General features: G+C 56.8%; 2 protein-coding genes across 3 annotated transcripts in view; one reads left to right on the top strand and one right to left on the bottom strand.

The window, feature by feature from the left end:
* ADGRA2 (adhesion G protein-coupled receptor A2) overlaps positions 1-22,320 on the top strand; it is a 34,583-nt gene extending 12,263 nt beyond the window's left edge. Inside the window, exons 2-19 of the mRNA XM_001915625.6 lie at positions 212-283; positions 10,040-10,111; positions 10,407-10,478; positions 10,644-10,715; positions 11,003-11,166; positions 11,602-11,815; positions 12,377-12,541; positions 13,158-13,356; positions 13,880-14,029; positions 14,155-14,316; positions 15,114-15,338; positions 15,523-15,739; positions 16,452-16,660; positions 17,356-17,483; positions 17,797-17,920; positions 18,404-18,549; positions 19,049-19,138; positions 19,376-22,320. Of these exons, the coding sequence (XP_001915660.6) occupies positions 212-283; positions 10,040-10,111; positions 10,407-10,478; positions 10,644-10,715; positions 11,003-11,166; positions 11,602-11,815; positions 12,377-12,541; positions 13,158-13,356; positions 13,880-14,029; positions 14,155-14,316; positions 15,114-15,338; positions 15,523-15,739; positions 16,452-16,660; positions 17,356-17,483; positions 17,797-17,920; positions 18,404-18,549; positions 19,049-19,138; positions 19,376-20,648 (3,754 nt within the window). The 3' untranslated portion in view covers positions 20,649-22,320. The remainder of the gene's footprint in view (positions 1-211; positions 284-10,039; positions 10,112-10,406; positions 10,479-10,643; positions 10,716-11,002; positions 11,167-11,601; positions 11,816-12,376; positions 12,542-13,157; positions 13,357-13,879; positions 14,030-14,154; positions 14,317-15,113; positions 15,339-15,522; positions 15,740-16,451; positions 16,661-17,355; positions 17,484-17,796; positions 17,921-18,403; positions 18,550-19,048; positions 19,139-19,375) is intronic.
* Positions 22,077-26,183, bottom strand: BRF2 (BRF2 RNA polymerase III transcription initiation factor subunit). 2 transcript variants are annotated; one of them, XM_070253104.1, is made up of 5 exons: positions 25,893-26,183; positions 25,134-25,193; positions 24,353-24,674; positions 23,075-23,555; positions 22,077-22,713 (listed from the first exon to the last, which is right to left on the bottom strand). In XM_070253104.1, the coding sequence occupies exons 1-5, from the start codon at positions 26,044-26,046 to the stop codon at positions 22,561-22,563; spliced, it is 1,170 nt and encodes a 389-aa protein (XP_070109205.1). In that variant the 5' UTR covers positions 26,047-26,183; the 3' UTR covers positions 22,077-22,560. The 2 variants fall into 2 exon arrangements, with proteins under 2 accessions (XP_070109205.1, XP_023486550.2); XM_023630782.2 differs by having other exon boundaries at positions 22,077-23,555; positions 25,893-26,182.
* Between the last annotated feature and the right edge of the window lie 454 nt (positions 26,184-26,637).

The following is a 26,637-nucleotide window of genomic DNA, read 5'->3' as shown; positions in this document are numbered from 1 at the left end:
CAGTGGGCTGACCATTCTGCCTGAACCATTCACTGGCTCCCCCTATAATCTCCTGGAGCAGAGGGTGGGGCTGCTGCCTTGCCTAACTTCAAGGGGCGCCATTTATACAGAATGCAACATGGCTGTAATGGTGAAACCGGATCCTCACTGCATCCACACCTCCCAGCTTGTAACGGCCCGTTCTCCTGTCTCTGTTCTCCTGTTCCTCCAGGCTCTTGGGCAACAACAAGATCACTGCGCTCCGGAATGGATCCTTCCTGGGACTGTCTCTGCTGGAGAAGTTGTAAGCGCCGGGGCGACGTGGGGGATGGTGGTCGTGGGCAAGAGGTCAGTTCAGAGAGGATGAGGAACACCAGTTGCTGAGGGACCCCACAACCCAGAACCTGCTGGCTAAGCAGGGCCCAGTGTCAGAACCACTGGGACCCTGCCCAGGACTGGACCACCAGGCGGAGGGCAGAGAGGGACTGGTCTGGGACAGAGGGACAAGCTCCTCCACCAGCTACAGCAGAGGAAAGTAGGGAAACCTCCCTGGTCTGGGCAGAGATGGGGCCAAGGGAAGCTCATTAACGCTGTTTAATGAGCAATTAGCCGTGAGGGCTGAGCCCCTTAGCTCAGAAGCCGCCTCCTCCTCCCAGCCAGGGGCCCAGCATCGAGTGCTGAGACAGCCTGTGGGGTGCTGAGGCCTCTTCCCTCGTTCCCTAAAAACCATCCACAAACAAAGCCTCAAGGGGCCAGAGCCCTGGGCTGAGGGTGGGGAAAGCGGATCATGTCCAAATCTCTCCCCGGCCCTCCACCCCTACCACCCTGCTTTGAGCTGCATCACAGCAGCACCCGCAGGCTGCCCTGCAGGCCCGGGGGCGGGGGCAGGGGGCTGGCGCTGGACATAGGTCCACAAGGGCCCTGCTAGCCTGAAAGAACCTCCTTCCCAGAGCTGGAGAGCTGGCCGGGTCACAGGCAGGTCACTGAACCTGCCAGATCAGGGGACTGAATCAAACCCTCTCTCGAGTCTCTGTTCAGTTGGCATCTCCGGAACCACAGCCTCTGCAACAGCCTTGGGGCCTGTCTCCTCCACAGAAGGCCCGGGCCTCCCGTGCCTCCTGGAGCCTGATCCTTGCTATCTCCCCCACCTGCAATCCCCTCCCTCCTGTCTCTGCTCGCACCCCACTGGGCATTCCCAAGCCCTCCCACAGGGCCCCTGCCCCTCTAGGACCATTTTGCCTAAAAGGGTTGGATCAGTGTGAGGGAGGATACAAAAGAACAAGGTGTGAAGCCTGCTCTCAAAGAGCCAAAGAAATTACAGCCTAGTGGAGACCACAGACAAAGCCATATATATTCGAATTAAGTAAGCTGGTGTTTCTGTAGAGTCCAAAGGAGGGGTCAGCAAAGGCTGGAGAGTTCAAGGGTAGTAGAGCTGCAATATCTACCTGACTTGGTGTTTAGATCTTTAACCACCACACCAATCTCAAGTTTAAGTCTTCACAGGGGAAGGGAAAGCCTGTGAGGAAAGCTTGATGGCCGGCTGGGTTAGCGGGGGTGGGAAAGGGCAAACTCAAGTTTGGGGCAGAAAGGCAGAGCGTGTTCTGTCTGATCTGGCGCGTGCTGGGGTGGGAGGGGGTCTCAGGATGCTGACCGTGCTGTGTGCAGCTCCGTGACCAGTTCCCTCTGACCGTCTGCTCTGCTGCTCACGGATGGGTGGTCCAGACAAGGAGAAAGGGCTGCCACCAAGTGGCTATTTAAAAGTCTCCTTGGAACCAACAAATAGGGCAAGGTTTTCTCTCCCAGGGCAGTTAAGCACTTGGGAGCTGTGCTTCCTACACGCAGCCCAGGCTTGGCCTCAGAGGCTGAGCGGCAGGGAACCAGATGCTCCTTCTAGAGGTCTTTTGGAGGAAGACAAACAGCAGCTGTCTGCAGCCCCTGCCCTGCCCCACCCCGAGCTGGTCTCCCTTCTCAGCACGAGCGAGCGCCACTCTGAGCCTTTTGTGGCCTCGCTGACATCTTCCATCTTTACCCTCTCGCTTTATCAGTCAGACCACTGGGTCTACCCCCTTCTCCTCATCCTTCAGTCTCATGGGGGTAAATTTGCAGATCAGGAGGAAAAGATGGTCCTTTCCTTTCCACCCCGGCCAACACGCTGAATCAACTCCTCTCCCCAGCACCACACAGCAGGTGCCTTCAAAGCATGGAGAGCAATCAGAAAAATAGAACAGTCAAAGAATAACAACTAACTGCTAAAGCACGTGATATGGAAGGAGCGCTGGCACGGGAGAGAGTGCTAGAGTGAGAATTCAGAACCCTGGGTTTGAGCCCCCGTTCTGTTAGGAATCAATCTGGTCATTCATTCTACAGATTCTTATGGAGCCCCCACCGTGTGCCAAGCTCTGTCCTAGACACTGGGAGGGAACACGACAGACCAAGTACCTGCCCTCATGGGACTTACCGTCTACTAATGGGACCCAGCAAATAGCAAATAAATGTATCATGGGTCAGGAGACGAGAAGTGCCACAACGAAAAACAAACCAGGGAGAGGGGGATAGAAAGCAATGGGGGAGGGGGGGTAGGGAGGTCAGGGAAGGCCTGGTGACTGAGCCCGAGACCTGAAGGGAGGGAGGAGCCTGGAGGGGCAGAGAGAGCAGCAGCGGGAAGGCCCTTGGGCCTGGTGAGTCTGAGGAACAGAAGAAGGGCAGCGTGACTGGGAAGTGGTAGGAGATGAGGTCAGAGCAACGCAAACAAGGGCGCCAGGTTTGGGGCCTCAGTTTCCTCATCTGTAAAAAGGGGAGACAGGATGATTTGTAAGGTGCATTATGAATTTAAAATTCTATGATCCTTTGATGTGTGTGTGTGATACCCACAAGTGCTACACGAGAAGGAAAAGATCAGAGAGCCCAAAGATGTGGCTGGGCTTTGCAGAGGAGGGCAGGTCTCTGTGCAGAGGCCTGTGCTGTGGTCAGCACATGCCCACGGCTTCCCAGGGATAGAAAGGCAGTGCCGGGGCTAAAGGAGCCCAGGGTCTCCAGCCTGGCCAATCACCACTGTATCAGTCAGGGTTCTCCAGAGAAATAGACCCAGTAGGAGATACGTATGTGTGTGCACCTGTATCTTTACATAAAAATATAAGGAAATTGGGGCTGGCCTGGTGGTGCAGTGGTTAAGTTCACATGTTCCACTTCGGCGGCCTCGGGTTCACCGGCCTGGATCCTGGATGCAGACCTACACACCGCTTTTCATGCCATGCTGTGGCAGGCGTCCCACATATAAAGTAAAGGAAGATGGGCACAGATGTTAGCTCAGGGCCAGTCTTCCTCAGCAAAAAAGAGGAGGATTGGCAGCAGATGTTAGCTCAGGGCTAATCTTCCTCAAGAAAAAAAAGAAAAAATATATAAAGAAGTGATTTTCTTTCTTTATAAAGGAATTTATTTTAAGGAAATGGTTCACATGATTATGGAGGCTGGCAAGTCTGAAATCTGCAGGGCAGGCCAGCAGGCTGGAAAGTCAGGCAGGAGTTAATGCTGCAGTCTTGAGGAAGAACTTCTGGGAAACCTGTTTTTGCTCTTAAGTCCTTCAATTGATTGGATGAGGCCCACCCATATTACCAAAGATAATCTCCTTTGTTTAAAGTCAACCGATCGTAGATGTTAACCACAGCTACGAAATACCTTCACAGCAATATCAAGATTAGTGTTTGATTAAGTTACTAGGTGCTAGAGCCTGGCAAAGTGGATACATAAAACTCATCGTCACAACCACTATCTCACTATGTCAGGGGCGGGAGAGTCCCATGCCCCACTCCTGGAGATGCGAATTTATCAGGTCGGAAGGGACCTGGGAAATTTTTACTAGGTATGCAGGCGATTCTCATGCCTGTCCAGGGTTGGGAACCAGTGGACCAGATGACCCCTACACTGTGGGCCTATTCATCACAAATGAGATGCGGTGGCCTGGCATGCAGTTGGTGCCAGGAAACACTGATCTCTCTGTCCTGTCTGCCTCAGACGTCCGGGCTTGGACAGCTGAGTCCATGGCAGCTTAACATCCCACAGCCCATGTGCTGCAAGTCCGGTGGGAGGGTGGGGGCCTAGTCTAGCCACTGAAATGGTAGGTCGGACCTGCTCCAGAAAGTACTGTCATTGCCTCCCCGTGCTGGGCGCCCCTCTGGCCTCTGGGAACAGGACGAGTGTGAGCTTGTGTGGGGAGGCGGCCTGCGTGGTCCCCGCTTGCTGTGCAGGGCCTTGAGGCTGCGGAGGGATGCAGAGATGGGCCGCGCGGGAATGGGCCTGAGACCATCTCGTGAGAGGACGCTTGCTCCAGAGAGGCTGGGGGTGCTGGTGGGGATCGGGGACACAGCTTGTGGGGCTCTAGCAGCCAGGCAGGGTGGACGAGAGAACCTGAAACGGTCCAGCAGAGTTCGTGGCCAGCCCAGGAGTGTGCAGAAGCACCCGGGCGTGTGTGAGGCCGGGTCTCTGAACACCCTCTCTGGACGCCTCCACCCTCAGCATGGACAGGCCTATTTGTTGCCTAGAGGATAGACTCCTAGGGCGAGAGGGCGGGTCATCAAAGGGCACAGAAGTCTACTCCGGAGCAAAAAGTGGCCTGGGATTGAATCCTGCCTGTCATTTACCTTCTGGGTGTCTGTCTAAGCATAGGGCTTCGCGTCTGGAAAACGGGGCAATGCATGACTCCCTGACAGGTTGTCATGGGCGTAGACAGGTTCAACTAGGAAGAGAGCCCGGGACAGCAGTCTTTCAGTAAATGGCCGTCCCCTTCTCAGCAGAGTTCCAAGTTGCAAGATGTCCCATCGGGCACCCCTTAGTGCTAGGATTTGTCCAGAGTTCCCCAGCCTTGGGCAGGCTGTCCTGTATAGTTGAAAGGTACACGCCGAAAGGGCTCGCTGTCGGCTCCTTCCTCAGGTCCCTCGCATCTCTGCCCAGATCCCCCACCACCTGCATTCACAACAGGGAGCCGGCCCCCAGAAGACTTTCCAGGGCTCTGAGGGTGCCCCAGTCACAGGGAGAAGCCCCCCGACCGGGGACCAAGCTCGCCACAGGGCAAATAGCCCGCAGAAGAGGCCAAGGGAGGGAGGCTGGGCGTGCATGCGAGCCAGCGGATCTATGTGGACACACGCCCCCAGAGGCTCGAGCACGCCTGGAGGAGAGGGCCTGGGGAGGGGAGCCTGGTCAGCCCCAGGATGATTTGTCATTGCCTAATGAGATTAATGAGCCCCGGGGGCTGGTATGCAGCGGTGCTGGGGCACTCATTAGAAGCAGATGCTCATGGGAATGATGGCGAGTGGGGGCCTGGGGGTGGAGTGCCGCTCACCCGCCAGGTGGTTTCCATTAATCTGTGGGCGGGGCCAAGGGTAAGGCCGCCGGGCTGGGTCCCTCCTCCCCTTCCCAGCCTCGCTCACACTGGGGAGGAATGCGGCAGAGAGGCGGCCCTAGGCCCTGTGCAGCTGAGGGCCCGGGAAGGGAGGCTCATGGGTTTGGGGACAGCCCTCTTGCTTGCCGTTGTAGCCCCGATGCCTGGCACAGTGCATGTGCTCAATGAACAGCGGTTGGATGATATCAGAGACAAGAGGACCCCGGCACGGGGAGTGGAAGGGAGGCTAGGACCATCTTGGGCTTCCTCGGGGCCACCAGAACCTCTCCCCCCACCCCCACCCCGCCATGACCTCTATACCTGCGGGGGTGTTCTGGCCCACTTCTCAGCCAGCCCCCGCTTTCTGATGAACCCTGGAAGTCCTGGAGGACCCAGGGAGAGCTGCTCTGTGGCCTCCGAACCTATAATTTGGTTTTCAAACCCACAAGCAGGGAGGTCTGTGGGGGCCAGAGGGAGCCAACTTTGTGCCGCCCCACCCTGTCCAAACGTGGTGCTCACGGGCGCGCGCACACACACGCACACTCTGTCATATGAACTCACACGCTCTTCTAACAGTTTTAGTGAGATATAATTTACATGCCATAAAGCTCACCCATTTAAAGCGTACGATCCAGTGGTTTTTAGTATATTTACACAGTTGTGCAATCATCATCATCATCTAATTTTAGAACATTTTCATCATCCCCAATAGAAACCTTGAATCATTAGCAGTCACTCCCCATCCCTCCACCCCATCCCCAGCCCTAAGCAACCACTAATCTGCTTTCTGTCTCTATAGAGTTGCCTATTCTGGACATTTCATATAAATGGAATCATACAATATGTAATCTTTTGAAACTGGATTCTTTCGCTTAGCATAATGTTTCCAAGATTCATCCGTATTATAGCATGTATCAGCGCTTCATTCCTTTTTATGACCTAATGGTATTCCATTGTGAGAATACAGGACATTTTCTTTATTAAGTTCTCGGTTGATGGACATTTGGTGTATTTCCACATTTTGGCTTTTATGAATAAGGCTGCTATGAACATTCCTGGACAGGCTTTTGTGTAGATGTGTGGACACTTCTCTTGGATATATACCTAGGAGTAGAATAGCTGGGTTATATGGTAACTCCAACTGCCAAACTGTTTTCAAAGGGGCTGCACCATATTGCACTCCCACCTCTAAGGGTTCCAGTCTCTGCATAGTCTCGCCAGCAATTGCTGTCGTCTGCCTTTTTTATCACAGTCATCTTAGTGGATGTGAAGTGGTATCTCATCGTCGTTTTGATTTGCATTTTCCTCATGACTAGTGGTGTTGAGCATCTTTTTGTGCATTAATTGGTCATTTGTATATCCTCTTTGAAGAAATGTCTATTCCAATCCTTTGCCCAAATCCTTACTTGTGTTCTTATTATTGAGTTGTACAAGTTCTTTATATAGTCTGGATAGAAGTTCCTTATCAGATAGATGATTTGTGAATATTTTCTCTCGTTCCATGGGTTGACTTTCCTTTACTTGATGGTGTAGTTTAAAAAGCCAAAATTTTAAATTTTTATTTAGTCCAACTTATCAATGTGCTGTTTCATTGCTTGTGCTCACACACTCATGCTCACACTCAGCTTCCTGAGTTTCTGTTTTCCCAAGCAGGGCAGTGGGTGTGATTTGCTCCCAGGAATCTCCCCGTCCCCCACTGACTTCTGCCATAGGGGGTCTGTCTCCTCCCTATTGACATAGATACAGGCAGAGGGCTGTGCCTAGAGTTAAGCAAGCTGGTCTGGGTTGGGTGAGGGGTAATGGGGAGGGGAGGCTCCAGCCATACGCTGCCCCTTCCCCAGGTTCCAAGACCAGGGTTCTGTGGCAGCAAAGAGGGGGCTGGAGATTCCACATCGTAGAAATGTCTGTGTGTCCTCACCTAAGAAATGAAAGAATCAGATGAGACAATCCAGGGCAGGGGTCCGTAAGCCAGGTTCCAGGAGCCCTGGGTTGAAATCATATGCACACAGTTGGGTGTAGCGCTTTTTTCTAAGGCAGGAGTACTTAGCTGTCATCAGAGTTTCAAAAGGATGTGCGAAGCAAGAAGGTGCAGAAGCACCTACCTATAGGGGCCTCGCAGGTCCAGAAAAAATCCCCAAGTTATGTGGTGGCATTTTCGCCTGCCGCTAGGGAGCGTGCAGCCCTAAAGCTGCTCCCCCTCCCTTAGGGGCCAGGAGGCATCAGCTGCCCGGGGTCCAGACCCCATGGGGCTGTCAGAGCTCCATCCAGTGAGCAGCCCCTGGCCTGTGCCCCCAGTAGAGGACCCAGGACTGGCCAGCCTGGGCCAGCGGGCCAACTCAGAGGACACTGGAGGGGCTGCCGTGGTCCCCCTGAAGCCACTGCCCAGGCATGAGGCAAGGGGGAAAGAACGCCAGCACTTGGTGGAAGCTCTCCTCTCGGAAGGCCAGCATGGCTCCGGGCTGCAGGAAATCCAGGGCAGGAAGGGACTGGGGCCCGAGCGAGCGCCTTGCTCCCATCTGCAGAGCATCAGTGGGGCAGGCGGGGTTGGGGTTCTCGAGGGGGGCCGGGGAGGAAATGAGAATAAACACAAGTGAGCAGAGAGGGAAGGGGCGGGGGGCTGCGGCCTCAGCCCCTTGGCAGCCCATGAAGGGAAGTGACACAATGAGGAATGTGTTTCCCTCTGCCCGTCCCCCGCATAGGGGTGGGAGGCAGAGCCCTGAGAATGGCCAGACCCCAACAGGGGCCAGGGGGCACATGCTGGAACAGCATCGGAGGAGGGGGCCATGAGGGCAGGGGTCTGGGCAGCAAAAGGGATGTGGGGCAGCCCTGGGCAGGCGCGGCGCTTATCCCATCCGTCTCCCATCTGCACTCTGCAGGAGCCTGCTGGGGTCTGTGCTTGCACGTTCCCTGTGGGCGCCAAGCACTGGGGCGCCTCCCAGCAGGCCTGGGGACGAAAGCCATCCCTCCTCCAGGAAGCGGGCCCCCTCTGGTGGCTTTCCCTTCTTTCTCAAGGGGACTCAGGGTTATGGAGGCCTTGGTGTGAGAGGGAGCTGAGGTATGAGGACCCTGGCCATGGGCAGGCTGAGCAGGGTGTTTCTCTCTCTCTCTCTCTCTCTGTGGGTGTTTATGTCCCCAGCTGGGACTGGCTGTGCGAAAACAGGCCCCCTGGTGGGATGGCGCCTCCCCATCCTGGACACCCATTTCCTCTCCTCCCAGCAGGGAGCTGGCTCTGTTAACCCCCTCCTGCCCATAATCCAGAGATGTCCCTGAGGCTTTGGTGGGCAGAGCCAAGAGCCCTTTGCCTCCGTCCGGGCTTGGGGGTGGCAGGGCCTTGGAAAGCAGGTTGACTCCAGATACTTCTGTCAATCTTCTGCTTTCTGCCGCAGGCCCTTTTGACATGTTGGTTATTCCAGGAATCCCCCACCCTGGCTCCCGCCTCATGACCTCCTGGGTGCTTGGGTGCGGGCGGGGAGGATGTTGGAATGCAGGAGCAAGCAGGGAGGCTGCAGCCCCCATCCCAGGGTCCCAGGAGGGGAGGCTCACTGAGCAGTGAGGCCTCCTGGTAAGTTGCCCACGCCTCTTCTGGTTTGACTCAGGAAAGACCCAGGTGGCCCTTGAGTAGGCAGGTGAGTGGCTGGTCCGTCATCCAGGCACCTCTCCCCATGGCTGTGCCCACACAGAGGATGGCGGTGCCGAGGAAGGCCAGTGGGCCAGCACTCAGCTTGGTCCTCAGTGGTCCCAGAGGGCTGTTGGTGTCATGTTGGGCTGGGCCAGGTAGGCATCCTCCAGCCTGGTCTCCGCTGTGCTTGGAGGAGGTGATGAAGGGGCTGGTGAGTTGCACTCCGGCCGTGTGATTGAGTGGAGCCACCAGACTCTGGGACAGAAGATACTCCGATAACGCAGCTGCAATTCACTCCAGGTGGGTGGCCCTTGGCCCGTGGAGGCCTGGGGGGCACCGCCATCTTCTGTCCTGTCTGTGACCTGCTGGAGCTCCCTAGAAGTGGAGCTTCTCCTGCTGCCTTCTCAACACCGTGGGCTCCTAGGTGACCCTGGGGGGAGGTGGGCGGATGACCCTCCTCAGCCTCAGCTTCCTCATCTGAAGAAGGAGGGCTGGGCCAGGGGATTTACAGCCCTGCCCTGGAGTCTGAGGCTGGCCAGCATCCATGCAGTTATCAACCAGCTGCATGACCTGTGAGATCCACAGGGATAGAATAGCTGTAAAAATACTTCTCCAGGGCGAGGTGCAAGAAGATCTTACCTTCGTACAGCAATTTGCGAAAGACTGTAACGCTCCTTTTCAAATGATCCTCACAGCTGCCCTGGGAGATTGTCAGAGCAGCTCGGAGGTGGGGGACGTGGGACCCGAGGCCTCCTGACACCTAGTTCAGTGCTCGCTTGACTCCTTGTTGCCGCCGTGTTCCGCTTCCTCATCCGAGGCCCTTCCATCCAGGCTCTTGGCTTCTACATCCTCCCTGAGGTCTCTCTGACCAGTTCCCCCCACGGTAGCCAGGGAGGCTGAGGAGACCTGCCCGAGAGATGGGGTCCTTCATCCAGCCTCCCACCCAGTGCTGAGGAGAGCAGGGATTTAGAAGGAAATTGAGTTCCCAATACCTCTGGGGACAGTGAGGCTGCCCTGCCCCAGGGGAGCAGAACAGGTGTGAGGGCCTCCCCACTTGCCTCCCACAGGGACCTAAGGAACAACGTCATCAGCACGGTGCAGCCCGGCGCCTTCCTGGGCCTGGGGGAGCTGAAGCGCTTGTGAGTGTCATATGTCCTGCACCCCGAGCCCCGACCCTCCCCTTACCCCTGGAGAAGGCCCCATGGATCCCATGAGCAGCCACCCCTCCTACTCTCCCTCTGCCCCTTCTTCTCACCTACCCACAGCTGCCCCTTCTCCCCCACAGGGTATACTGGCCTGACAGTTCCAGCACCAACCCCATCTCCTCTTTCACCCCCTCCCCACACAATCCCCAGCCACTCTTGTGTGTCCCTCACAAGCGGATCCATGTGCTATCATGTGGCCAACTTGCTGAGGTTGTGTGTGTCTCTCTAGAGATCTCTCCAACAACCGGATTGGCTGTCTCACCTCTGAGACCTTCCTAGGCCTCCCCAGGCTTCTCCGACTGTGAGTGAGGGGCAGGGAGTGGGGCAGGTGGAGAGGGGAGGAGGGCTGGGAGGAAGAAGACAGCACCAAACCCTCAGAGGGCCCTGCCTTCTCTTCACTCCCTCCTCCCTCCTCTGGCCCAGGGAGACCCTAAGATCCCGACTCACTGTCCCCTGCCCCCTGCAGAAACATATCTGGAAACATCTTCTCCAGTCTGCAGCCTGGGGTCTTTGATGAGCTGCCAGCCCTGAAGATTGTGTGAGTATCTTTTCTCAGCCCAACGTCTCAGACCCTTGCTTCCTTCCTCTGCCCAGGAGGGAGACGCATAAGCATGGTGACCACCGTGGCCAGCCTTATGAGTAGGCAGGACAGATGATGGCTAAAACTCCGCCATATTTGCCTTCCCATGATTCCTGAGGTGGTGGTGGTGGCGACACGTACACAAGTGTGCCCTCTCCAGCCTGTCCTTCCCTAGTGCTCCACCCCCACCCCCTGAGCCCACACTTCCTCGGCTCCACTCCATGGCCCCTGTGCCCACTCTGCAGGGACTTCGGCACCGAGTTCCTGACGTGCGACTGCCGCCTGCGCTGGCTGCTGTCCTGGGCCCGGAACCGTTCCCTGCAGCTGTCCGAGCGCACACTCTGTGCCTACCCCAGCGCCCTGCACGCCCAGGCCCTGGTTGGCCTCCAGGAGGCCCAGCTGCGCTGCGGTGAGCCAATCTTCACCCTGCTTGCCCCTCGGGCCCCCCGTTCCCTCCCAAAGGGCCCCCACTGACCCAAGGCTCCCTCTGCTGAAGTGTTATTGGGTGGTGGGCGTGTTCGCCAGGGCATGCTTTCCCTCAGATCCCACGGGGGCCAGTCCTCCATCAGCTCTTCTGAACTTCCTTTGGGGCTGCTGCTTTGTTTATGTTTTCATCTGGTCCCACCTCTTGGGGTGACAAGTGTGTTGTGGAAAGGAGCGCTTTTATTTGTTTGTCCAAAACCTGCCTGCTCTTCTCCTGTGCTCTTATCTCTGGAGACTCTTCCTTCCCCACCGGAGCGGGCTCCAGACAGAGGGGGCCTGGCCCTGCCCCTGCTGGATTCTCACACTCGTGTGGCACACACGCCTGTGTGCTCGGCCTCACTGCTGGTGTCTCCTCCCACAGAGGGGGCCCTGGAGCTGCACACGCACCACCTCATCCCATCCCTGCGCCAAGTGGTGTTCCAGGGCGACCGGCTGCCCTTCCAGTGCTCCGCCAGCTACCTGGGCAACGACACCCGCATCCGCTGGTACCACAACCAGGCCCCCATGGAGGGCGACGAGCAGGCGGGCATCCTGCTGGCCGAGAGCCTCATCCACGACTGCACCTTCATCACCAGGTACAGGCCCAGCTGTCCCTCTCGCCCAGGGGGTGGGGGACCCCACAGGACCCGTCACACCCCTCCCCCCCAGAGGAGCTGTGCCAGACATGTTCCTGGGTGTGTGTTCACACGTGTGAGAGTGTGCCGGTGTGTATATGTGTGTTTACAGAAATCCAGGACTAAGTCATAAATGGTCTGGATAAGGAATAGAAATTAAATGCCTGATAGGAAAAAAATGCTTATACCTGGCATTTCTTTAGTGCTTTTACTACGTATATAGTGGCTCTCACCTGGATTATCGAACTTAATCTCTCTGGTAGACTTGAAAGAGAGGTATTATTATCTCCATGATAAAGATGGGGAAATTGAAGCTCAGAAAAACAATATCATAAGGCCAATCAGAATTAAAGGAGCACGCACATGTGTCCCTCGCTCAATAAAGATAAAAGAAGCTGGAGCTCGTACCCTGCACGCCCTAGGACAGGGCACCTGGGGGCGGACGGGCCAGGGGCTCCTAGGGAGGTGGCTCGGCCGCCGAGAGTGCCTCGCCGAGCCAGCCCTCCGCCCGCCCGCCTGCAGTGAGCTGACCCTGTCTCACATCGGCGTGTGGGCCTCAGGCGAGTGGGAGTGCTCCGTGTCCACGGTCCAGGGCAACGCCAGCAAGAAGGTGGAGATTGTGGTGCTGGAGACCTCCGCCTCCTACTGCCCCGCCGAGCGCGTCGCCAACAACCGTGGGGACTTCAGGTTCGGTCAGCTCACTGCCGCAGAGACCCAACCACCATCCCCCAACCCACCCACCCCCCCAAGTCCCCACACCTGCATCTGAGACCACAGGTAACCAGGGTCTCCCCATCTGCTCTAAGAGGGAGAAAAACTTCTTTTCATCATTCAGCTCCAAGTCCCGCTGCTGTATTTAGAGACCTTTATCTTTTTGTATAAAATCACCATCTGAGATGTGCTGCACGGAACAACAGGTTTTTATTTGCTTCCTTATAGCAACAGTTTACAAAGCTCTCTCACAGCGAGTATCACATTTTAATATCCCAATGGCTGGCTCATTTAGGCAGGGCAGGTATTATTCTGCCCACTGTACAGCTGGGAATACTGAGGCCCAGAAAGGATAAGTAACTTGAACTCAGGACTCCAAGTCCAGCCCCCATAGCACCTGTGACAGCACTATCCAAACAAGCACAGAGTTAAAAGGTGGAGCTTGGGAACCCCTTGAAGCCCAGTCCAAACCCTGTCTTCTGCATGCTTCTCCCAGGTCGCAAGGGGTCTGGCATCACAGTTCTAAGGGCAGAGGAGGGACCGTTACCCTGAGGAGCCAGGGTCATCCGCAACTTCCCGCCTCTGCCCCCAGGTGGCCTCGAACTCTGGCTGGCATCACAGCCTACCAGTCCTGCCTACAGTACCCCTTCACCTCAGTGCCCCTGAGCGGGGGGGCCCCAGGCACCCAGGCTTCCCGCCGGTGTGACCGAGCTGGCCGCTGGGAGCCAGGGGACTACTCCCACTGTCTGTACACCAATGACATCACCCGGGTGCTCTACACCTTCGTGCTGGTGAGGCCGGGAGAGGCGAGGGGCGGGGCCCGCCCATCAGCTCTGGGTCTGGGGAATGGGACGGGAAGAAACCTGCAGGCCCCACGAGGCCTGGGGAGCCCACCCTCACGGCTGCTCCTCTGCTCCTTGGCGGGCACAGTGAGGGGCCATGGGGCTCTTCTCCTCTAGCTTTCCTTCTTCCAGGGAATTCAGAACCCCCAAGGCCGTACTAGGGAAGTGTGGGCTACCCCAAGCATCTTTACCCTTAATACATCAAGGGCAGCCCTCAAAGGGGAAACACAGACAGCATGAGATCATCCCCTTGTCCTTAGGCCAGTATTCCTAGGAGTGGGCAGTCTTGGTCGTGACAAGTTCATTGCTACATATGTGCCTCCTGTCTTGTTAGACCCAGCTGATGGGCTAGACCCCTCTCCCCGGGCATTGTCACCCTGAGCATCAGCACAGAAGAGGGGGCCCCTAGAGGTAGTTCTGGGGGAGAAGGAGCAAGACTGGACGATCCCCTTTCTTTCTCCAACACCCCTAGATGCCCATCAACGCCTCCAATGCACTGACCCTGGCCCACCAGTTGCGAGTATACACAGCTGAGGCCGCTAGCTTTTCTGACATGATGGATGTGGTCTATGTTGCTCAGATGATCCAGAAGTTTTTGGGTTATGTGGACCAGATCAAAGAGGTGAGATTCAACTGGGCCTCTGGGGGCCCTGGAACACCCATCTCCCATTTACTCAGGCTTCTCATGCCCCAGCCCCTGGGTTCCAAACCCTACTCCTGCCCTCAGTGACTCCTTGCCCCTCCTAGCTGGTGGAGGTGATGGTGGACATGGCCAGCAATCTGATGCTGGTGGACGAGCACCTGCTGTGGCTGGCCCAGCGCGAGGACAAGGCCTGCAGTGGCATCGTGGGTGCCCTGGAGCGCATTGGGGGGGCCGCCCTGAGCCCCCACGCCCAGCACATCTCTGTGGTAATGTGGGTCAGCTGGGAGGCAGCTCCTCTGGGGACCAAGCAGTGGGAGGGAACTTAGAGTCAACTGGGGCCAGCCCTTGTCATGCAGGAGGGAAACGCTTCTCTCTCAGGCAGCAAGTCCTCCAAAGTCCTCCAAGTGTGCACCTGCCATGCACCCAGCGAGCAAGAACACCAAACATGACCAAGTTCCCAATCATGTGGAATCAAATTCCAAGTGGTCGGGGGCAGAGCACAGGAGAGGAGGCCAGTGACACTGGAGAAGTTACGGAAACTTTATGGTGGGGAACTGAGTAGTAGGGTTAGCCCAATGGACGTAAACAGGAGGAGAAGCAGAAGGGACAGGAGGACAGCGCAGCAGGGTGGCAGCGCTGTGATGCAGTGAGGAGTACTGGAGACTTCTGTTCCCTGAGGAGAGGGTGGCATTTCTAATGGTGGGTGGTGAACAAGGTAACAAGCACAGCAGAGCACCTTCTACGTGCAAGATCTTGTGCTAGGCACATTAGGAGGGACAAGGAGGGTGGCCGTGGACCTGCTCTGCAGCTTAGTTGGGGCAGCAGAACGAGTTAAGAGGTGAGCAGGATGCAAGGCAGGGCGTGAGTGAGGGAGAGGAAGGGCCGTAGGAGGAAGGAGAGCTCTGTGACCAGGGTTTGGGGAGACTCCATGACAGACATGAGACTGCGAGGCCTCGAGAAGAGAGTGAGGAACAGTAGTGGGACACAGCCTGTGCAGATCTGCAGAAGTCAAGAGAGGCCCGCCATATCTCTAGTGGTGGGGTGACAAGTTCCCTGTCCCTAGAACTCGAGGAATGTGGCACTGGAGGCCTACCTCATCAAGCCGCACAGCTACGTGGGCCTGACCTGCACAGCCTTCCAGAGGAGGGAGGCAGGAGCCCCAGGAGCACGGTCTGCAGGCCCAGGCCAGGATCCCTCGCCAGATCCGGAGCCCCTGGCTGATCAGCAGCTCCGCTTCCGCTGTACCACCGGGAGACCCAACATTTCTCTGTCATCCTTCCACATCAAGGTGGGCCTTGGGGGAGGGAGGTTGCTAAAAGGCGAGGTGCTGAGATGCAGGTGCCTGGTGGAGGCGGGTGGTGGAAGAGGAGGCAGGATCCAGAGAAGGGGAGAGGGGAGCCAGGAGAGAAGCTGGAAGACATCAGAGTCCTAAGGGATCCCGGGGTCTCTGAGGAACTCCTATGTCCCCCCAGAACAGCGTGGCCCTGGCCTCCATCCAGCTGCCACCCAGTCTGTTCTCGTCGCTTCCTGCTGCCCTGGCTCCGCCAGTCCCCCCAGACTGCACCCTGCAACTGCTCGTCTTCCGAAACGGACGCCTCTTCCGCAGCCACGGCAACACCTCCCGCCCTGGAGCTGCTGGGCCTGGCAAGAGGCGCGGCGTGGCCACCCCCGTCATCTTTGCAGGAACCAGTAAGGGAGCAAACTCCTGGCACCTCGCAGGATACCTCCCGAGTGTCTGCCCTGCGCCCCTTCATCCCGCCCTTCCCTTTCCCACAGCGCCCCCTAGCGCCCTGGTGGAGGCAGCAGAGGATTGTGGCCCCTCACCATTTCCAAGGAGAATGGGGGCTGAGACGTCCCTGAAAGGGAGGGATTGGTGAAGAAAAGGCTCCGGAGGACACTGGATTTTATATCCCAGATGTGTCACATTTCAGAAGGGCTCTAAATACAAACCCTTGACCCACCTTGGTCTCCTTTCATCCCACCTTCCCAACCTGGTGCCAACTTCCCCTCTCAGGGGTGCCCTCCTGGTTCCTCTCCCCGTGGGCCTTCATGCCCTCTGCATTACCTTCTACCTTCTTGTCCCTGACCCCAACCCCGGAGTCCTCTCTTTGGGACTCATCACCACCACTCATTTGGCACTTAGAGTGAGACACCTCACAGTGCTTTTATTTGGATTCATGCCTGTGTCTTCAGTTAGACTGGGGACCTGGAGGGCAGGCCTGCATCTGGCATCTAACCATGTCTCCCAATCCCAGCGCAAGCCCTGCCCGGCAGGCGTTCAGTGTATGCTCGGCTGCTGCTGCTGCTGCTGCTGCTGCTGCTGCTGCTGCTGTTTGGTTACCCCGAGCCAGTCTCCCCACAGCCTCATGCAGACCTGTGTGGACTTCCCTCTCCCCTGTAGGTGGCTGTGGCGTGGGCAACCTGACGGAGCCAGTGGCCGTTTCACTGCGGCACTGGGCTGAGGGCGCTGAACCCGTGGCAGCTTGGTGGAGCCAGGAGGGGCCAGGGGGCCCTGGGGGCTGGAGCTCCGAAGGCTGCCAGCTCCGCTCCAGCCAGCCCAACGTCAGCTCCCTGCACTGCCAGCACTTGGGCAATGTGGCCGTGCTCATGGTGAGTGTAGTGGGGGCTGGGGGTGGGAGGACAAGAGAGCGAGGAATGTGTGTGAGGTCGAGGTGGGGGCCACAGAGAAATTCAGAAAGAACAGCAGCCTTATCAGGACTCATCACTGTCAGGAATCATGGGGACATGTCCTCTGGTCTCCCCTACACCTTTTCATCTTTCAGGAGACAGGGAGGTCCTGACTCAACTCCCACATCGAGAGAGATGGGTGTGGAACTACCCAGCCTAGTCTTCACATTCTGCACTCTCTGAGACCCAGACTGTTACAGTAGATTAAAAAAATCTGGGAACATTTCTCCTTTCTGGTCACCCTCCTCATTCACCCCTGTCCAGTTCCCCTTCCTTTGCCACATTTCACACCCCACTTTCCCAGATCCTGATCAGGCATGCAGCTGGATTATAGACAGAACCTTCCCCCTCTTTCCTCATCTCTGATTTTCAGGCTGGGGATCTGAAAAGTCCCCAGAAAGGCAGATTATTAACACCAGCTAGACCGACTTTTCAGGAGTAGAAGTTGTGGCGCTTACATCTTTGTCTACCCTGATGGACTAAGGGCCAAAGCTGAGGATCAAAGCTGATGGGGCTTGGGAAAAGGAAAACTGGCCCCGGGGACTGGCCAGAACTCCACAGGGTGGCCTCTGCTCCTGGCTTCCTAATACTCACTTCCTCTTTCCTACTCTTTCTAGGAGCTGAGTGCCTTCCCCAGGGAGGTGGGGGGCTCAGGGGCAGGGCTGCATCCTGTTGTGTACCCCTGCACAGCCCTGCTGCTGCTCTGCCTCTTCTCCACCATCATCACCTACATCCTCAACCACAGGTGGGAGCTCCTGCCGGCAGGGAGGGTTGGTGGGACAGCCATGGGTCTCTAAGTACTGGCAAGTGTTCCCTTCCCATGTGGGTCCACAGAACTTTCCCAGGCTCTTGCCTAGCATTTTATTGAAAGGTTCTGGGGTTGGGAAACATATTTCGGGGGTTAAGGCCTTCCTGCCCTGGGGCCTCTATCACATTCACACACATGCATGCACACAGATATCTGCTTTCCCTGCTTTGGCTCCCCCAATGGCCTTGAGACCCCATGGGCCTCACCTTGGGTTGGGTGGCCCATTAATTAAAGACTCTTTCTGGGGCAGCTCCATCCATGTGTCCCGGAAGGGCTGGCACATGCTGCTGAACCTGTGCTTCCACATGGCCATGACCTCCGCCGTCTTTGCGGGAGGCATCGCACTTACCAACTACCAGATGGTCTGCCAGGCGGTAAGCAGAGGGGCTGGGGTGGGGGTGGGAGGGCTCCGAGATTAGTGTTGGCAGCCTAGGCATAGAGTAGGGAGGTGCAGGGGAAGAAAAGAGAGTTCATGGTAATGGACCGCAGCTCCATTCATTGTTCTGTGTCCCGCTTTGTTTGGGTGGAGGGGGAAGCAGGGCATGAGAGTTAGGGGTGGTAAGAAGCAGAGAAACTAGGAGACAGGACTTCAAAGTAGACAGTGGAGACCTGCAATGGAGGGGAAGTCAGAATGAGCCAAATAGAAAGGACAGGGTCATGGAGAGTCCCCAGAGTGGGAGAGAACACTGGGGTAGAAGTAGAGAGGGTAACAGCACGGACAGAACCTTGGGGGGGACCTGGGTGGGGCTGGGGGCTGGGGATATGGGAGGAGTGGGAGAACCCTGCTGGGCTGAGGCTCTGGGAAAGCTGCAGTAGTAGCAGCCTGGTCCCCCAGCCTCAGTGCCTTGACCCCACAGGTGGGCATCACTCTGCACTACTCTTCACTGTCCACACTGCTCTGGATGGGTGTGAAGGCCCGCGTCCTCCACAAGGAGCTCACCTGGAGGGCGCCCCCTCCACAAGAAGGGGACTCAGCCCCACCTGCCCCCCGTCCCATGCTCCGGTACATGCTTCCAGCTGTCAGCGTGGCAGTGGGGAAGGGCTCAGAGGGGGCTGTAGGACACCAAACTGTTCTCTCAGGGTCCAAGGTCGCAGGAGATCACTCTCCAAAGACAAAAACAGCAAGGCCCTGGGTGGCGCCAGGTTGCCCAACGCCATGGAGTGGGTACATCCTTAGGACTTTTGAGGCATGACAAAGCCAGGGAAGGGAGTGACTCCAAAGGACATTGGGCAGGCATTCTGGGAACCCCTGACTTCTGCACTATTTACAGCGAGAGAGGGCAGTTCTAGCCTCTGTCCCTTAGAACAGTCATGGCCAAGGCCCCTAGCGACCTGCCTGCTGAACCTGCCCTGTTGGAGCTTTGCAATCCCCGGAAAAAAATCTGACGGAATTTAAGAGGGAAAGAGGATGGGCCAGAGACCCTGAGTCACGGGTTCTGAGCACCAGGTTCCTCCCCGCTTGTTGCCCATCTCTCTGACCCCCAAACCCCATTCCTCTCCAGGTTCTATTTGATCGCTGGAGGGATCCCACTCATTATCTGTGGCATCACAGCTGCTGTCAACATTCACAACTACCGGGACCACAGCCCCTAGTGAGCGTCGCTGCCTGCCTGCCACCTACCCACCCCAGCACTGATGCCTTCCACTCCACTGGCAAGGGCAGCTGTCAGGCCCACCCAGCCAGTGACCCAACCCCAGCCCATGCATGTTAATTAAGCCAGTCTCTGCCTCCCCACTCACCATTTCCTCTATCTCCCCAGCCACCCAACCTATGGGCCCCACCTCAAACATGCTCCCCCTCCTCATCCACTGCCTGTGTCTCCCCTCAGCTGCTGGCTGGTGTGGCGTCCGAGCCTAGGAGCCTTCTACATCCCGGTGGCTTTGATTCTGCTGATCACCTGGATCTATTTCCTGTGTGCAGGGCTGCGCTTACGGGGTCCCCTGGCACAGAGCCCAAAGGGGGCCACCAGCAGGGTTTCCCTGGAGCCAGGGGAGGAGCTGAGGGGTCCCACCAGGCTCAGGAACAGCGGCCCCCTCCTGAGTGACTCGGGTTCCCTTCTGGCTACTGGGAGCGCTGGGGTGGTGACGCCAGGACCCCCGGAGGATGGTGACGGCCTCTATTCCCCGGGAGTCCAGCTGGGGGCGCTGGTGACCACGCATTTCCTGTACCTGGCCATGTGGGCCTGCGGCGCTCTGGCCGTGTCCCAGCGCTGGCTGCCCCGGGTGGTGTGCAGCTGTCTGTACGGAGGGGCAGCCTCTGCCCTAGGCCTCTTCGTCTTCACCCACCACTGTGCCAGGCGCAGGGACGTGAGGGCCTCCTGGCGCGCCTGCTGCCCGCCTGCCGCGGCGCCCCACGCCTCACCCCGGGCCGTGCCCACCGCCCCGGAGGACGGTTCGCCCGTGTTCGGAGAGGGGCCGCCCTCGCTCAAGTCCTCGCCGAGCGGCAGCAGCGGCCACGCGCCACCGCTAGGCCCCTGCAAGCTCACCAACCTGCAGCTGGCCCAGAGCCAGGGCTGCGAGGCGGGCGGCGCGGGCCGAGGGGAAGGGGATCCCGAGGCCCCGGGCGCCCGGGGGGGCCTCGCGCCCCGCCACCCCAACAATGTGCACCACGGGCGCCGGGCGCACAAGAGCCGGGCCAAGGGCCACCGCGCGGGGGAGGCGGGCGGCAAGCCCCGGCTGCGGGCGCTACGCGGGGGCGCCGCGGCGGGGGCGCCCGAGCCGCCGTCCAGCGAGAGCGGCAGCCTGCGCAACAGCCCGTGCGACAGCTACCCGGGCAGCAGCCGCGACAGCCCCGGCGGCGGCCCCGCGCTGGACGGCGAGCCCGTGCTCACGCCGTCGGAGGGCAGCGACACGAGCGCCGCGCCGCCCGCCGAGGCCGGCCGGCCGGGCCAGCGCCGCAGCGCCAGCCGCGACAACCTCCGGGGCGGCGGGGCCGGCGCGCCCGAGAAGGAGAGCAAGCGCCGCTCGTACCCGCTCCACACGGCCAGTCTGAACGGCGCCCCCAAGGGCGGCAAGTACGACGACATCACCCTGGCGGGAGCCGAGGCACCCGGAGCCGGCTGCATGAAGACGGGCCTCTGGAAGAGCGAGACCACCGTCTAGGGCGGGGGCGGGCGACGCTCTAGGGCAGGCTGGCCACAGGCGGCCCCTCCGGGCCCTCGAAGACGTCTATGCGTACGTCACCGGTCGGAGGCGCAGGTGCCAGGGCTGCACCTGGGCTCACCAGCTTTAGTCCTGGAGGCGGGGCAAAGGATAGGCAGAGGCCTGCCACTGCCAGGAGGGCCATCCCCCCGGAGTAGCGACAGACAATCCCAGGCCCACAGGCTTGATACACTCCCCTCCCATGCCAGGCTCGTTTTGGCAGTCAAATCGGTGCTGTTCAGGGTAGGAGGGGAGGTCCTGTCTGTGGAGTGACAGAGTGGAGGTGCACGGCCCAGCCCAGGCGGCCTCCTCCTGAGGTACTCCCTGCGTCTGTCCCCACTGCCTCATCGGCAGCCTGATCAGGAAAACACAGGGAATGAGAACTCGAGAACGCCGCTCTCTCGTCACCGCCCTCCTCTGAAGTCAGCCACCTGTGCCTAGATGCTTGGGCCTCTCTCCCACCCAGTTTTTGGCTAACTAGGAAGCCAGCCTAGGAGATGAGCCAGGTGACCAGCACCCATGGGAGGTAACAAGGTGCTGCTTTTCAGGTTAACTATGCAACAGGAGAAGGCGGGGCGGTGTGAAAGGCGGCTTTGGATATCGACTAGTCCTATGGAATGGGGCAGGAGAAAAGTGTGCACAATTAGGGCTAGACACCATTCCCACAGGAGTGGTGCACAAAGCATGCAGCAGGGTGCACAGGGGGCACTTCAGGACAAAGCCGAGGCCCTACCCCCAAGAAGCTGACTCTACCAGATGCCGGGGATGATTGATGGAAGCAGAGAGCAGTGCTTAGATATGGGGCTGGAGGTAGTCACGCCTTAAACACAGTCCTGAAACAACGCTCTGAAAAGGGGCTCACCACGAGGCTGCAGGTGGTGTCGGAGAAGCACTTACTGTTCAATTACCAGACCCACACCCCCACGTGCCTTCCAACACCAAGGGACTGAGGAGGAGTACTTCCCTGCCTCCATAAGGCCACCTGGAAGAACTCTTCCGAAATTCGGTCTCTAGCTCCATATTAGGGAGAAACTCCAAAATATCAAACCAGCTTCCTGCCTCATGGAAGCCCAAGCCAACCCCCTGAGGCAGTGGGTAGGGTCCCCGCAGCTCACCTAGGGCCTGCACCTTCACTACTTTTAAAACACCAGCACTCATATTTTCCCCAACCTAAAGAGCAAACACCAGCCTTTTCCTACAGGACCCACTGGAAGTGGAGGGAAGCTTGGGCCTTGTGAAGAGCAACAGGAAGACTACGCCTGGTTCAGGTCCCCTCCCAGTCTCCATGTCACCCCAGCCTGATCACCAAGGCGAAAGACACAGGGGAGGGGAGAAAACCCACACGCCTTGGGATGGATCCTGTTATTTATGCTTGCTGCACAGACAATATTAGACAGAAAAAAAAAAAAAGCTTTGTATTATTCTTCCACGTATGCTGGCTGCTGTTTACATACCCTGCCAATGCCTTAGCACTGGAGAGCTTTTTGCAATACGCTGGGGAGAGGGGAGGGAGGGGATGAAAAGCGCCAAAGAAAACATGTTTTCAAAAGCTCGGGTTTATACAATAGAATGTTTTCTAGCAGATGCCTCTTGTTTTAATATATTAAAATTTTGCAAAGCCCTTTGAGCTATAGCCTTAGTCCACCCACAGTCCTTTTGTTATGACGTAGAGGATCTCATGACACCGTACACAGGAACCCACCACGGCCTGTGAACGACACAGGGCCGAGCTGCCCAGGTCCTGTCCTCTGAGGGCTGATGCCGTTGGAAATGCCAACGGCTCCACACCAGCAGGGAGGCCCCGCCAGGCCTGGAGCAGTAGTGTATCCAATTCAAACCAGGAGCAGGAGAGAGCCGCCACTCTCCCAACAGTCTAAGAGGAAGGCCATCCCACGGGATATGAATATATGCAGCCCGCTCTCTGGCACCAAGGGATGGGACTCCCTCCAACCAAGGCCTCGCTGCATTCCTCCTGACTTCTGCTCCAGGACCTGGACCCAATGAACTGCAGAGCCCCTCTCGGTGCCTTTGAACGAGAAAGACAATACCTAAGAACTTGTATGCACTTATTTCTCTGGATATGACAGGCCTATTGTCGAGCTGCTGTCAGATGGGATGAAGTGCCCCCCAGATGTGCATCAGGGAGGGTGAGGAATACTCGTGGCGGCCCGGCTAGCAGCTTGGGCTTTTTGAAAGTCCCTAACTTCCTGAGGGGTACGCAAATACTGCTCTATTTCACTATCAGAAATATTCTCATCTCCGGTGACCATGGGGACAGGGGGCATGGGACAGGTCCGCTTCGGGGGCTTCAACATGCAGGGGGGGAGGAGAAGGGCAGGACTAGCTGGTCGCTTCCCCTCAGGCAAATCTAAGGAACTACCCCCCACCTCCTCTTTTCCCTGTCCTTGCCCCTGTCCTTGCTCTTGCAGCTCCTTCTCCTGGGGCTCCGTCTCTGCTGTTCCATCTCGAAAGGCCTTGCGGACCAACGTGCGGCGGTGCTGCAGAAGGTCGCCGATGTGCTTCACCACAGACCGTTTGTTAAGTTTCAGAACCTGCAACCAGGCCAGCTGCTCAGCCATCCGCAGCAGCACAGCGAGCAGCTCCTGCAGGCGAGAGGAAGCGGGGTAGGGCAGGTCCACATTTGCCAATTTACAAAATCGGGCAAGGGAACATGTCAGTCGATCTGAAGGTCGCAGCGACTGCCAAGCCAGGAAGGTAGCAGCAGTGATGACAGGCAAGGGATGCCGCCCGGTCACTAGCCACGTCTCATCTGCCAGCTCCACCAACTGCTGTGTTCGCGACAGCATCTTCTCTTTGTCTTCCACATATTTGGCTGGCACAGATGGGGAGGGCTGGAACAGTTTGAAGCTGAAATAACCAAAATGAGGGTCTGGTCTCAATGCCTATGTGGGGGCTGCTCTTCCAAAGTGAGAAAGAGCAGTCCGCTCAAGAGGCAAGCTATTGTATCCTCTTGGCAACACGCAAGCTTGCTGGGCAGCAAGTTTATACAGGTACTGAGAGAAAACAGGATGAGAGTTCTTGCGAGGTGAAGGCAGGAGAATGCAGAAAGGAGCTAACATTTGTTGGCCATTATTTGAGTGCTTTATAAAAGTTCTCTTTTAATCTACTCTACACCCTGTTATATGCATTTGTAGTTGAAAAACTTGCCCACAGTCATCCAGCTAGGAAGTAACCAAGTTCCAAAGCCAAAACTACTTGACACCGATACCCTTTGCTCTCTACTGTATTTGTCAGGGGAAAAAAAGAACATAGCTACTTCAAAAAAGAAAAAAAGAGTTAGCTTTTAACTCCAGCTCTGTCATCTTCAGCTCCATTTGCAGATGATCCTGCTGAGGTAGGGCTGTCGCATCTAGCCACACAGTCAACGCACACTGTGAGTGGGGCAACTCAGCAGCCCTGTGCCAAGGCTAATGCCCACTCTCCTACATCATTAGGTTGCTATGTGAGCAAAGGGACTTGAAAATTATAGCATTCTAGAAATATAAAACAAGATATACCTTATTAGGACTAGGCACAGGGGAGAGAGAATAGATTTTTCTGCCACATCCTTTTAGATGAGATTTTGTCAAAAAGAGACAGCCAAAGGTAAAAGGATTCAGGTTTAAGGACCCATCCCCTCCCCGTGTCTCCCACTAGACGGGTACCTGCTACAGTAGGTCTTCACCAGGTCTGCCAAGCACAGGGACGGCACGTCCAGCCCCAGAAGCTTCACTATCTGCATGTAGGTTCCAGAAAATGCATCCAAATCTGCGTACAGCAGGGTGCAGAGGGTTCCCATGGTGACAGGCCAGTTATGCTGCCGGCAGGTGATTAAGACACAGCACCCGACCAAGACCTCCTTCTTTTGCAGCCTGGCAGCACGGATGCCAGAGTGCCGGTATGCCTGTTGGTAGTAGGCAACTGCAGTGTCCTCAAATGTCGGTGGCAACTTCAGAACTCGACAAAGGTCTCTCACTCGGCGGAGACCTAGAAAAACCCACGGCAAGAGTTAGAGAGGTCAAAGGAGCTACTGTGCAGCTCCTAGCGATTTCTGCTAAACTTGCCTCTGATACCAGATGCACGAACAATGTACCTTTCTACCACGACAGGAGTGACACTTGGTGATGTCCTTCTAAAGGCACAAAGAAATTTGTGGACAGGAGTCATATTTCAGCCCATCATTTTTTCAGAGGCTGGTTTGATTCACGGCCAAGCCAAAGTTGGATGTGGGCTCCTTCAGTACCTCCTACACACCCGTGAGCAAAGCCAAACCTTATACTGAATTGCCACCTCTCTTAGAAGCATCTCCACCCTTTATTTCTAAGTACCATTCTCTTCTGCTCTACCCTACACAGTAATGCTGCAAACAGGAAAAGCAAGCAGATGGGATGGACCATGAGGAGAATTTTCTTTAAAGCCACTGTGTCATAAAAAGTTGATTCTCACCTCGTTGCTGGCTGCGACTCACTTGTTCATTTTCCCCTGTGCTTCGGGAATATGTGACTTCTGTAAGATAATGGACAAGAGATAGCTTGTTTAGCCTTTATTTACCAGACCCCTGCCCTCACACCACACAAAGGCAGGGAGCAGGATTCAAAGCACTATGCATCTGCTCCCTGTCTCACAGAGGTGCCCATCCACGCATGTTCAAGGTCCATCTGGTTTTCCACGTCCACGAGCAGTATCACACACACAGAGATGGAGGAAGATGAGGGCTGCATCGGGGCAGCTCCAAGTGTTCCAGATTTTCAGCCGTCCCTCCTGTACATCCGATCCAGGCAATTTTCCCGGCTGCAGATTTTGAGGGCTTGCCCTGCTGAAGGGCTTGGAAAGCAAAGCAAAAAGGATGCTTTTGCCAATCAGTGCTAGAAACTATTTAGGGATAACAGTATACGCTGTATTCATAAAGAATTGACCCACCATGGCCAGACTAGGTAAACTGAGTGCAACTTTCTCTCTCTCTGTTTCATTTATTCAATATTTATTATGCCGATTCTATATGCCAGATACCATGCTGGGCGCTAGGAAAACACAGGGGAACGGCAGTCCCTGAGCTCCTGCAGCTCGCTCTCTCACTTCGGGTCGTCTTCTCCCCTATTTAAGTGTGCGCGTGACATGAGGAGGGCCGGAGAGCAGAGGACTCCGAGGCCCACGTCTCCCCGCCCCAGGCTGCCCCCGGGGCTCCGGAAGGGCCGGCAAGGGTACCTCGGAGGTTGCCCTCGTCGCTGTAGGTGGTGGTAAGGACGCCCTCGATGACCACGCAGCCGCAGTCGGAGCACACCAGCTGGCTCTGCGAATAGTGCGAGTCCTCCACCAGCTCGGTAGAGCCGCAGTCCGGGCAGCGGCCCCCGCCCGGCATCTCACCAGCTGTCCAGCGCCGCTCAAGACGTCGGCTACCCACCCCTTCGTCGGCCACGGAACCGGGCGGACGCACAACTAGGAGGGGAACTTTTTAAAGGCTGCACCTTTCTCGGTGGTATTCGTAGTTCCCTCCTCCGTGAGGCTGCACGCCACTTCCGGTCCGTTCTCTGCGGACTCGGGTAGAAACTTGAGCTAGGAGACGAGGTTTCTGATCTGGACAGCGTCTTCAGCTTTCTCCTATCTGTTAGTTGGAGGTGGGCCACACTTGGTATTGAATTTAGGGGAACTTTCTACCTACATGGACACGCATAACAGACAAGAAATTGTTGCCATTCCCAAACAACTCTTCTTTCTAAAACACTGGGAGAATCACAGATTCTCCATTTCTCTTTGGTGGTGAATGTTGATTTTGGCCATAGTACAAAGTGTGTGTCTAAAAGGGAGAGTAGTGTAGTGAGAGAGCAGGAAATTGTGATCTGTTTTCCAGAACGGCTTCCCCAGGAAAGTCGTTTCCTCTCTTTGCCATCTGCTTTTCTCAACTGTAGAACCAGGGAATTGAAATAAAACCCAGAGTGGCAAACTCACATGC

This window comes from Equus caballus, chromosome 27 (assembly GCF_041296265.1).
Source record: "Equus caballus isolate H_3958 breed thoroughbred chromosome 27, TB-T2T, whole genome shotgun sequence".
NCBI classification, from domain to species: domain Eukaryota; kingdom Metazoa; phylum Chordata; class Mammalia; order Perissodactyla; family Equidae; genus Equus; species Equus caballus.
Note: the sequence above shows the minus strand (reverse complement) of the source record. Positions and strands in the feature narration are given on the sequence as shown.